At 41.4% G+C, this 13,319-nt stretch overlaps 1 protein-coding gene across 2 annotated transcripts in view; it reads right to left on the bottom strand.

The window, feature by feature from the left end:
* Positions 1 to 11,473, bottom strand: part of LOC108411454 (SH3 and cysteine-rich domain-containing protein 2-like) — a 61,448-nt gene extending 49,975 nt beyond the window's left edge. Inside the window, exons 1-2 of one of the 2 annotated variants that reach the window (XM_017683029.2) lie at positions 11,357 to 11,473; positions 211 to 322 (exon numbers count right to left, since the gene is read on the bottom strand). In XM_017683029.2, the coding sequence (XP_017538518.1) occupies positions 211 to 322; positions 11,357 to 11,364 (120 nt within the window). In that variant the 5' untranslated portion in view covers positions 11,365 to 11,473. Of the gene's footprint in view, positions 1 to 210; positions 323 to 3,476; positions 3,731 to 11,356 lie in introns of those variants that run through there. The other variant, XM_017683028.2, reaches the window with a different exon arrangement.
* Positions 11,474 to 13,319: the final 1,846 nt, after the last annotated feature.

Below are 13,319 nucleotides of genomic sequence, written 5' to 3' on the forward strand. Positions count from 1 at the left end.
TCAACACTTTCATTTCTGCACATATTCACAGTGCACGGACCGCAGCCATTGATTGTCAGTCTCTTGTCAGCCAGCGAGGCAAATCATGCACTGCTGACTTCTCTAAAGTAACCGATGGGAATAAAGTCATTTATTTTCACCATTTTACAGCTGTGCTCGCCCCCCCCTTACTGTAAGCAGCGTTTTGTGAGTTTGACAGCTCTGGCTCACCTTAGACTCAGGCTGGCCGGTGACAGTCCCAGGGGAGCGCTGGAAGTCTCGCTGATTCTGAGGTTCGTTCTCCTTCTCGCTGATTTCCGTCATTTTCTCCAAATCAGGCAGGCTGTGTTTGATAAAGAACCAGTTCAGTCATTAGCAGTTACCTCACCAATGGTTACCTCACTTCATTACCACTGAAGGAATTCTGCTGACCGTTCAAAATTTCTGCATGATTCAGTGGTTAAGATGTAAACAAAAGCATCCAGAGTGGATTGGTGTGAAATGGTTCATTACAGACAAACTTACTGACTTACATTTGGTGATAGAAACCAGGAATCTTGATGACTACAAAAAATATATAGCCATTTTATTTACAGTCCAAAGCCACCAGCGAACCTGCACTTGCCTCCTGATAATACTGGAATAGTGGAAAATTTGAGAAGGAGGGCTATTGCCTTAGACTACCCTTATGGTACCCATCCACCAAGAATGGATTAAAATAAACTGAATAAAACAGGTTTTAGACTAAAATATTTGTCACAAATCTACTGTAAAACAATGTCTCAGATATCAGGCAGTGTATTCAGGACCATTTTATGTAATAAAAACCAACATTTACCTCACCTACATTTACCTCACCAACACCAACATTTATCTCATATTAACCTCACCATCACCATTTACCTCACCAACACCAACATTTACCTCACCTACATTTACCTCACCAACACCAACATTTATCTCATATTTACTTCACAGACACCAACATTTACTTCACCATCACCATTTACCTCACCCACACCAACATTTACCTCATCTACATTTAACTCACCCACACCAACATTTACCTCACTTACATTTACCTCACCAACACCAACATTTATCTCATATTTACCTCACAGACACCAACATTTACCTCACCATCACCATTTACCTCACCAACACCAACACATCTCATATTTACCTCACAGACACCAACATTTACCTCACCATCACCAACATTTATCTCATATTTACCTCACAGACATCAACATTTACCTCACCAACACCAACATTTACCTCACCTACTATTACCTCACCAACACCAACATTTATCTCATATTTAGCTCACAGACACCAACATTTACCTCACCATTTACCTCACCAACACCAACATTTACCTCACCAACACCATTTATCTGACCTACATTTATCTCACTATCATAATTTACCTCACTAACATTTATCTCACCTACGTTTACCTCAACAACAGAAACATTTACCTCATATTTACCTCACCTACACCAACGTACCTACACTTATTTCACCAACACCAACATTTACCTCACCATCACCGTTTACCTCACCAACACCAACACCATTTACTTCACCAACACCAACATTTACCTCATATTTATCTCATCTACACCAACATACCTACATTTACCTCACCAACACAATTTATCTCATATTTACCTCAATAACATTCACCTCATATGTACTTCACCAACACCAACATTTATGCACCTCACCTACATTTACCTCACCATCACCAACTTTTACCTCACCAACACGAACATTAGCCTCACTAATACCAACATTTATCACACCAACTTTGATCTCACCAACAATAACATTAACCTCACTAATACCAATATTTATCTCACCAACATTTACCTCACCAACACCAACACTGACCTTACCAACACCAACATTTATCTTACCAACATTTACCTCACCAAGACTAACACTGACTTCACCAACAGCAACATTTATCTTAGCAACATTTACCTCACCAACACTGACCTTACCAACACCAACATTTATCTTACCAACATTTACCTCACCAAGACCAACACTGACCTTACCAACACCAACATTTATCTTACCAACATTTACCTCACCAAGACCAACACTGACTTCACCAACAGCAACATTTATCTTAGCAACATTTACCTCACCAACACTGACCTTACCAACACCAACATTTATCTTACCAACATTTACCTCACCAAGACCAACACTGACTTCACCAACAGCAACATTTATCTTAGCAACATTTACCTCACCAACACTGACCTTACCCACACCAACATTTATCTTACCAACATTTACCTCACCAAGACCAACACTGACCTTACCAACACCAACATTTATCTTACCAACATTTACCTCACCAAGACCAACACTGACTTCACCAACAGCAACATTTATCTTAGCAACATTTACCTCACCAACACTGACCTTACCAACACCAACATTTATCTTACCAACATTTACCTCACCAAGACCAACACTCACCTTACCAACACCAACATTTATCTTACCAACATTTACCTCACCAAGACCAACACTGACTTCACCAACAGCAACATTTATCTTAGCAACATTTACCTCACCAACACTGACCTTACCAACACCAACATTTATCTTACCAACATTTACCTCACCAAGACCAACACTGACCTCACCAACACCAACATTTATCTCACCTACATTTACCTCACCAACACCAACACTTACCTTACCAACACCCTTTATCTCACCAACACCAACATTAACCTCAGCAACACCAACATTTATCTAACCAATATTTACCTCACCAACACCAACACTGACTTCACCAACACAAACATTTATCTTACCAACATTTACCTCACCAACACCAACATTTGTCTCACCTACATGTGCTTCACCAACACCAACATTTACCTCACCAACACCATTTATCTCACCAACATCAACATTTACTTCACTATCCCCAACATTTACCTCACCAACACCAACATTTGTCTCACCTACATGTGCTTCACCAACACCAACAGTTACCTCACCAACACCATTTATCTCACCGACACCAACATTTACTTCACTATCACCAACATTTACCTCACCAACACCAATATTTATCTCACCATCATTTACCTCACCATTACCACACCTCACCCACATTTACCTTACCAACACCAACGTATGCATCCCCAACATATACTCCATTCAGTCTTTAACATTACCTCCCTAATGAAAAATAACTATGAGAAAACAACTGCCATTAAAACCTAATGGTTTTGCTTTCTAATGGGAATTGGCTGAATGGTTTCCAATAGAGGCCACTATGTAATTCCCTGTAGAGCATCTTTAGGAAACCATCAAATGGATTGAGAATCAGCCACTGGTCACCCGTTAAATCATTAAGCTCCTTCACACTTAACATCAACCCATTAAAAATGTCAAAACACCTTACAAAACCTTCAGGGACCAACAGAAACACTTAACAGTGGCTACTGGCCAACATTTACCTTATCAGCATTTACTGCACCAGCCGCCACTCCACCAGCTCGCGCGCGTCCTGTCAGTGAAGCGCCAAAATAAGTCCGCCTACAAAAAGAGCTCTTTTTAAAAACAAGAGTCCGGTTTATCCGTGAAATCTGCTTCTCTGTTCGGTGGTCTCCTTTAAAGCCCCTCAGCCGGTCGAGTACTTTCCTCCATCCGCTCATTTAAAACGCGAGCGCGCAGCGACCGTTATTTACCGTTACGGCGCGCGTTCTCAACCCCACCGCCACAACGCACTGCCTCGCTCTCGCGCTCTCACAACTTTGATTTGCCAGAGAGCTCCGCTCTGATTGGACAGAGCTCCACCGCGTCGCTTGAGTGCTGTGATTGGATTGGTCCAGGCCGGTGACGTAGGCAGAAGGGGCGGGATCACTGCGCACTTTGTTTTGGGATGACGCAAAGAAATCAGTCAGCAACGGCTGCGTGTTTCTTAATGAACTCGTTATTAACGCGCTGTTTATGTGCTCTGCCGCGCTTTGAGTGAGAGTGAGTCTAATGTTGGATTAACACTGTATATGTATGATTTCAGCGCCCGAGCTCAGTACATTACACTTTCATTTAGCGTTTGTGTGTCTTTTTACCTATAAACCAGCTCTGCAGACTAGTCTAAGCTACAAATTTCAAAGCCAAAGCCTCCCTTACAATAAATATTACATACATTTCTGCAGGGCTCCTATTAGAACCTTATAGCAATCATATAGATCGTTACTATACAGCGTACTAGACAAGTACAGCACAGAGACGAAAACATGTATAAATCCTGTAGTTTCTCACAGTATCGCTTTAAAACACATGGTTCTTCATGGCTTTTTAGTAAAAGTAACTGTTCTAGAACCATCAAGTCTATACAGAAACATTTGCATGCTTGAAGGATTGTTTGCACGGTGAAATGGTTCTTCAGATTGATGGAGAACGTGATGTATACGGTTCTATATACCTTTTTAATTTAGCACCAAAAAGAGTTCTTCTGTTGTTAAGCTTGACATTGTACCTCTTTTGGTTCTATATAGAACCATTTCAAATTCTCCATCAATCTGAAGGACCACTACAAATGGTTCTATACATACTCAATGTTCTAATTAGAACCATTGCCTTTACTAAGTAACCCTTGAAGTGTGTACCTTTCTATCTCAGCATCACCACTGACTGTCTTCTGTACTGTAGATTGTTCTATGTAGAACCTTTTTGAAAGGGTTCTATATAGCACCAGAAAGGGTTCTTCGTCTTCTATTCTTACCAGTTTGACATCTAAACACTAGCAGAACCCCTTTCGTTGCTATATAGAACCATAGAACCATGTACAGCATATTCTCAATCAGTCTGAATAACCCTGTCATGATGCAAAAAACCCTTGAGTCAGACAAGAGTGTTCATGGTTCTATATAGGATCACTTTCTTTACACCCTTAAAAAAGGGCTTCGTCCAATGTTGCTCAGTAATGGTAATGGTTAGGTAGAACCGTGACACCTCAAAGAACCATTTGAATGCAATGAAATGGTTCTTTGGATGGTTATGTTTTTCTTTATGATGGAATGAGATGCTTCATTTAAAAATGGCTCAGTATAGCAGCAAAAAAGGGTTCCGCTATAGCAACAAGCTAGACATCGTAACCATAGCAGAACCATGTCTATGCAGAACCACAGACAACACTGAAGAACCATTTCACCATGCAAAGAACCCTTTATGCATGCAAATGGTTATTTGAGTGTTCATGCTTCCAGATTCAACCACCCTTTACCTTTATTGAAGCACTGTCTTTACTATAGAGCCCTTGAAGAACCACATCAACCCTCTATCAGCATATGAACTGAAGTGTTTTGAGCTCTGTTCTTCCTTTTGGATCATTTTGGTACAAAATAAAATGCTGAAGCTCCAACATGGGATGTGTGAGCAACAGCATAGCAACCAAGGTGTTGTTACCAAAAGAATAGAATGAAAAAAAAAACAAACAAAAAAGAGACTTAGAGACTAAACATAAAGGCCTACAGTGGAACCGAGGAAGCAGATGACTTTCCCTACAAATATGCTTGAGTGGATTCGACTGTATTAGGGTATATCGTAGGCTTTGGGAAGGGTGGTGAGTCTGGATTTGCTCTAATGGTGACAGATCAGACTCCTATAATCAGATATAGGACTTTCTCCAGAACACTGTGTGGTGAAGGCTTAACCTGGGATTACACAAGATCAAGAGTATGCAGTTCCCGTTACAGATCCTGATATGTCCACCGTCACCTGTCCTCCTTTACTTAAGGTTTAAAATTAGCTTATCGGCAAACGTCCTAAGCTAATTTTGGAGCAAACACATCGAGCTTTACTTCTGTCGACATGCATTGAAAATGCAGATTTAGTATCAGTTTGTCGTTTAATACAAGAGAAAGAAGAGAGTGGTGCTTTGTATGACGTCCCCAGAGGGCCACTTCTCGGATAACAGCTCTTTTGAAAAACCTGTTTATTTATAGGATATTCTAATCCACTGAAACAGCTAATGTGCTAGCGGGGTTGGCTTGGACTGATGAGTAGACTGATGGTGAACTCTCGGCTATCCTGCCACGATGGCTGGTGTTAAAGCAGTTCAGTCCAGTTTAGGTGAAAGGTCATCCAGAGGTCATCTACAGTAGAATAGCTTTGAAGGGGAATCCAAATTCATTCATTTTTTAAAGATTCAGTTCGAAAGCATTTGAGGTTGCAGCTTTCAGTGAGGCAGCTTTTAAAGCCTTTACATGTCTCCAGACATCTGGTTCATATGACCACAATTGGGAATAATTCTGGCTCAGGATGTTTCTTTGTATATTGTTGCTAAATTTCCTTCGGGATCAATAAAGTATCTATCTGTCTGTCTATCTGTCTGTCTGTCCATCCATCCATCCATTCATCCATCCATCCATCACTAACAACACCCTTCACTGGAACTAACGGTCCCAAACCCTGAAAAACAGCCCCAGCGCATTATCCCCCTCCACCAAATGTTGCTGTTGGCACTGTGCAATTCTCCTGTCATCCACCAAACCCAGATTCATCCATCAGGCTGCCAGATAGTGAAGTGTGATTCATCACTCCAGAGAACACGTTTCCACTGCTCCAGAGTCCAGTGGTTTTGTGCTGTACACCACTCCAGCCGACGCTTGGCATTGCATGTAGTGATCTTAGGCATCCATGCAGCTACTTGGCTGGAAACCCATTTCATCAAGCTCCCAACACACAGTTCTTGTGCTGATGTTGCTTCCAGAGGCAGTTTGGGACTCCACAGCGAGTGATGTAACAGAGGACAGGTGGTTTTTATGCCCTAAATGCTTCAGCACGACAGCCTGTAAGTTTGCATGGTCTGAGCTGTTGTTGCTCCTGGACACTCCCAGTAAAAGTTGTATGGTTGTCTGGGGCAGATCTAGCAGGACAGAAATTTCACTGACTTGTGGCATCCTATGACAACACCACGTTTAAAGTTGCTGAGCTCTTCAGTATGATCCATTCTACTGCCAGTGTTAGATATTAGATGGCGGTTGCATGGCTATGTGCTTGATAACAGATTAGCGTAGATCATTTTGAGTTCTTCTATAAGCGAAACGCAAGATGTGCTTCCCGGGAACCTACTCAACTGCAGAGAGACTGCTGCTCTGGTGCCTTGCTTGCAAAAGCAGCGAACAAATCCTACTTTTGCTGGACAGATATCATTTGTGGCTCTATTTAACTGTCATTTTCACCTTCGTCATTGTTGCCTACCATATATGTCTCTCTCTCTCTCTCTAAGCCGAGAGATCAGCTTAGCGAGAGAAAAGGCAATGAAAAGTCTTGCATGTGTCGTCAAGCCGTTAGAGTGTGCGTTTGTATGTATCAGAGGATGTGGACTGGGCGTGTTCGGATGTGTGGCGTCGCAGTGAGAAGAGATGCGGGATTAGACTCCCAGCTCACGGAGCAGGAGCATCCTGCTGAACCTTTGAAAACACCTGATCCTCTTCCCTGCTGAATTTGCATACATGCTTTACTCTCTCGCTCGCTCTCCACCCTCTCTTCTTCCTCTCTCCTCTCTTTCTGCTCCATCTCCTGCTCCTCCATCACCTTTTTGTTTCTCTCAGTCCCTCTCTCGCTCCAAACTCGCACGTCCTCTTTTTGTTGCTTCTGATTTCCATATTTATTTTTGCTTTTTCCTTTGTCAGTCTCCGCTGTTCTATCCCTGCATTGCCCTAATTTTTTTCTGAATCCCTTCTTTATCTCTGTACCTCTATTACCTAATGCTCTTTTATACCCATATCACTTGAATTAATTCACCTTTTGCATCTGCATTGTTTTAGCGGACCTCCTGCACATCCTTTTTTTCCCCCTGCATGTATTATTCTTTATTTATAACTACACAGCTTCTACTAATCTGTGTACCATCCATCCATCCATCCATCCATTTTCTAAGCAATATATATTCCATTTGCAGTTAGGATTTATAGTATATGTGTCTCATTCTGCTGGACTGGTTCAAAGTCAGTACTGAAGCCACATTTTGGACTTTTAACTGACCTGGATTTTAGCATAACATGCTTTGCTTTGAGTGACCCTGTAATTCGATTGTGTTTACTTCACTACCAAAACAAAACCAAATGTTTCAGTAGTGACAATTTTAGCTCATTTTGAGCAGGACCAGCAAACACAGCTTTAAACAGCTGTGCACACATAAAATCATACTATTTTCCATTAAAACACAAAAGAAATCACTTAATTGCTGAAAATCTGTGTATCGGTAGTGACAATTCTTAATGCTCCTCACTGTTTTTCAGACTTTGTGACACATTTGCTTCAAAACAATGGGATCTAAGTGCTCACCATGTGGCCATGAGGGACAGGGATGCAGCCTCACATCCTGCTCTAAAATGCAGGGGCATGGCTGAAATAAGGTCCCGCTTATGGACTAAAACGCCTTGTTTTTTCGCAAGTGACATGAAAGTGTGGGACAGCAGTTTTTTAATAGTTTTTTAATTTAAAAAAAAATGAACTCATTATAAATCTAAACCTTTCAGCTTTATAAAAAACATAAAAAATCAAATAAATCCAAAGAAATAAAAATATTTATATATAATAATATAAATATTATTTTCACTTGAAATGTAGTACCTCCCAATAAAGAAGAAGCACCCTATAAATGATCATTTTGTATATGTTTAGCTTATTACTATCTCAATTAATGCCTTTAAACAGATCACAATTACGTTTTTTTGGAACTGCGGGAGAATTAATCGTATGTCCACTTCATATTTAAACACGTATATTTAAAACCACGCAACAAGTAGCAATCATACTGAAGGTGAACGAGCTTCAAGTTACAAGCTAAAAATCATGTCCAAGCTCCACAGAGAGGAACCAGAAGGTACCACATCAAAAGTCAAAGCTATTGAGCTGCAGCTTCTGCAGCACTGAATTCGTCATTAAATCTGCGTGTGGTAAGTAATTGCTTTCTCCCTGGTCAATTCAGTACATTCCAGTACATGAAAGGAAAGTGGAAGAAAGCACTCAAGCCTCATTTATAAAACAACGCGTTGTACAAAATAGCAGAGCGTGCAGATTTTTTATTTACAGCTTTGAAGAATTTTTCATCTTCTGGGGTCTTTCACATGGGACTGTGTGGCCCATTTCTACTGGTGAGTGGATGCGAACAGCATGCTGCAGTTAGCGTGCAGAAAAGATGGATTTGTGTGGGAAAATTTGATTTATTCTGTATTGGTGTGTATATGTTAATATATGTACATATAGAAACATACATTTTCTGAACCCACTTATCCTTTTGGGCCACGGCGGGTGCTGAAGCATCTCCCAGCAGTCATTGGGTGGAAGGCAGGATGCACAAAGGACAGGTTGCCAGGCCATCACAGGGCAGACAGACAGACATTCACTCACACCGAGGGCTTATTTAGCATGTCTAGTTGACCTGGCTGCATGTCTTTGGACACAGAAAGGACTCTGGTTGCCCAGCTGGGAATGGAACCCATGCCCTTCTTGCTATGAGGTGACAATGCTACCCACTTTTATCACACATTTCTAACCAGTTTGCATTGTAGTCCACATAATTACTGAATAATAAGCCACACTCTAATGCTAACACACCCTTTAATGTGGCCTCCACATCCTAAGCCCAGTTTGTCTATATTCAGTCATTTTAATTGCTCCCCATGTGCTTTCTCTGTGGAGGTCACATTTAAGGTCATGTTAGCATCATAGAGTCACAGCTTCATTTAAGTTTCGCTTCAGCTACTCTGCTTTTACTTTAAACACACTTTCACACGATTTTAGCAAAAGGTGTGAGCTGTAGGAGTGAAATTCTTCACTGCACCCAGTAAAAAGGTCTGAAAAGTGTCTGTCATTTTCAGCTAAATGCCACAGGTTGTGTCCTTGATTGTAGGTTGTAGAGCTGCAGCCAAGTATGTGAGGAATTTGAAAGGAATCTGTGATGCTTAGCTCAGAGCGCTGCAGAATAAGGCTGAAGCAAGTCATACTATAATGTACTAGAACAGAAAATAACAGCCTTATTGCAAAAAATATATATTATTTGAATTGAATGAAGTGCTCTAAAGTACAAACTTCAGGAATATTTATTTCAAATTAAAAGGTCTTCTGAATGAGGCACAGAGATACAGACTGGTGCACTTTGTAGGAACTGCAATCATTTCAATGCATAGCCTCCCATTTTTAGGATCTACAAAGTAATTGGACAAACTATATAAAATTAAATTGACTTTTGTAATACATGGTTGCAGATCCTCTGTAGTCAATGACTGCCTGAAGTCTGGAACATCACCAGGCACCGGGTTTCCTCCCTGGTGATGCTCTGCCAGGCCTTTTCCGCAGCTGTCTTCAGTTCCTGAATGCTGCAATGCATGCTCAGTTGGACTAAGGTCAGGTGTTTGACTTGGCCATTAAGGAACATTCCACTTCTATGGCTTCGAAAAGACTTGAAGGTTGATCTTACAAAATGCTTTGCACTGTGATAGTACAGCCCTATACACTTCAGAATTTGTCCTGCTGCTTTTGTCAGCACCCACATCATCAATAGATAGAAGGGAATCAATTCCATTCACAGCTACACATGGCCCTGCCAGAACACTACCTCCGCCATGCTTCACTGATGAGGCAATATGCTTTGGATCATGAGCAGTTCCCTCTCCATACTGGTCTCTTCCCATCATTCCTGTACAAGTTGATCTTGTATCAATAAAATAATGTTCCTGAACTGTCCAGGTGTTTTTTTTTTTTGTTTTTTTTTTAGATCTGGTCTTCCTGTTTTTGAGGGATACCAATGGTTTACATCTTGCACTAAACCCTCTGTATTAAATCTGGTGAAGTCTTCTGTTGATTGTTGACTTTGGCCCCGATATGCCTACCTCCTGGAGGGTGTTCCTGATATGGCCAAGGTGTTTTTCTTCACCAGGGAAAGAACTTTTCTTTCATGCACCATAGTTGTTTTCCATGATCTTCCGGGCTCTTTCTGGTGTTTATTTCTTTTTAAGAATATCAGTTAATGTGGCCACAGCCCTGATTTTTCAGCCTTATGATGGCTTGCTTGTGCACTTTCAACAGATATTTAATTTCAACTCCAATATGCTGTTGCAGACAGCTACTATAACAATATCTATGGACCTGACTGTAAAGGACGTTTGTACAACTTTTTTACATATGCAATTATAGTATAGTGGGATTGCTGTACTATGAGCTATCGGCACCGGTATGCTGTTGCTGTGGTAACAAGGCCTTGAGGGCACTGTTGTGATTATATCAAAGTTTTATTGCTGATCATTTTGCATTAGCTTTTGGGAAAATTGCAGACAAAGTAGTCAACAAAGCAACTAACAAGAACGTGTTTTCTCAGACTTACCTTTGCATGGACTTCAAACATTCCTATCAAGAGGATTGTAGTCTCTTGCAGGATGACACTGATGATGGTAGTATAGTGTAGTGGTTAACACCTCTGCCTTCTACACTGTAGACTGGGGTTCAATCCCCCACCAGGGCCAGCACCCTACACTATACCAATAAGAGTCCTTGGGCAAGACTCCTAACACCATCTTGGCCTACCTGTGTAAAATAATCCAATTGTAAGTTACACTTCTGGAGAAGAGCATCCCCCAAACACCATAAATGTAAATGACAATGCCTCCATTCACAAGGCATGAGGGGTCACTCAGTAGTTTGATGAGTATGAAAATCCCACCAGATCTCAAACCCCTTCAACATTTAAGAGAGCTTCTGGACCAGCACTCTCTACCACCATCATGAAAACATCACTTACCTTAATGAGTGTGAACCATCGTGTCAAAGAGATTGGATCTGAGCAATGAGGCTTGTTATGTGAACGTAGCTTCAAGCACTGAAGCTCTTCTGAAGGCCACTTGGTTTTGCCACCCATCTCTACTTCCACTGCACTTCAAACAAAGTCTTACTATGAAATGTCAGTCCTCATGCTTATAAACTGCACGTCCCAACATCCTTAACGATTTCTCCACAATGCAGGGACAAAAATACCATCCTCTTTCTCCTCCCTGAGGACAATTCTCTGTAGCCTCAAGCTTACCTGGCAGACTGCTTCGTTATGCCTGCTCTAAGCCAATGGCGTGTGCATGGAAGTTATTTTCGTACCAAACAGCTCATTAGTGAGAGGCCGTAGAGCCACAGTGAGGCGTTTGAAGTGCGTCTGTTCAGCATGCGCGGGTTAATCTGCCACTGTAGCAATCCTTCGCTGTGGAGTTGAACACTGCTGCCAGCATAAATCTCTCACAGTAAACATTACACTGTTTTGGGACACTTCAGCACTTTATTTGACATGCAAATCTGGTGTGCCTGTTGAGATGCTTTTTATATCCAGGCTGCTGACACAACCTAGCTGACAACCTAACTGATCTGCTCAGGCTCCACCTACAAATGTATTCTTTTGAAGCTACTGTTGTGAGGTTGGACAGAACGTTGGCAAAATTCCCTTTTATACCCAACGAGAAACTACAAACTATCAAATTCAATTTAGAGTCTGTTATTAGGTTAAATTACATGCGGCTTGTTGAGCATCTGTAACTATACTTTACTGCTATACACCATATGGCCAAAAGTATGTGGACACCCCTCCTAGTTATTAAGTTCAGATGTTTCAGGTGTATAAAAATCAAGCACAGTCATGCAGTCTCCTAGACAAAAACTGGCAGTAGAATGAATTGTAATGAAGAGCTGACTTTAAAAGTGAGCTGTCATAGGATGCCACCTTTACCAAAATTAGTGAAGTTTCTGCCATGCTAGATCTGCCCCAGACAACTGGAAGTGCTGTTACTGGAAGTGTCTAGGAGCAACAACAGCTCTCTACAGGGTTGCAAACTGCCTCTCGAAGCAACATCAGCACAAGAACTGAGTCAGGAGCTTCATGAATTGCCGAGCAGCTGCTCACAGGCCTAAGGTCACTATGCACAATGCCAAGTGTCGGCTGGAGTGGCCGCCACTGGACTCTGGAGAAATCGAAACGTGTTCTCTAGAGTGATGAATCAACTTCTCTATCTGTCAGTCTGATGAATGAATCTGGGCTTGGTGGATGCCAGGAGAACACTATCAGAATGCACAGTTCTGACAGTAAAGTTTGGATGAGGAGGGACAATGGGTTGGGGCGGTTTTTCTGGGTTTCAGTGAAGGGTAATGTCAATGGTACAGTATACACTGTTGAGAATTATATGCTTCTAACTTTGTGGCAACTGTTTCATTCAAAATTCATAATGCGTCTCAGTTGTGCCACATTTACTTATTAGGTCGAATGTTTTTTTGTTTGTTTTTGTAGTGTTCCTCACAACAGTTGCTATGGGAGA

The sequence above is a fragment of the Pygocentrus nattereri genome, chromosome 13 (assembly GCF_015220715.1).
Source record: "Pygocentrus nattereri isolate fPygNat1 chromosome 13, fPygNat1.pri, whole genome shotgun sequence".
Classification (NCBI taxonomy): Eukaryota; Metazoa; Chordata; class Actinopteri; order Characiformes; family Serrasalmidae; genus Pygocentrus; species Pygocentrus nattereri.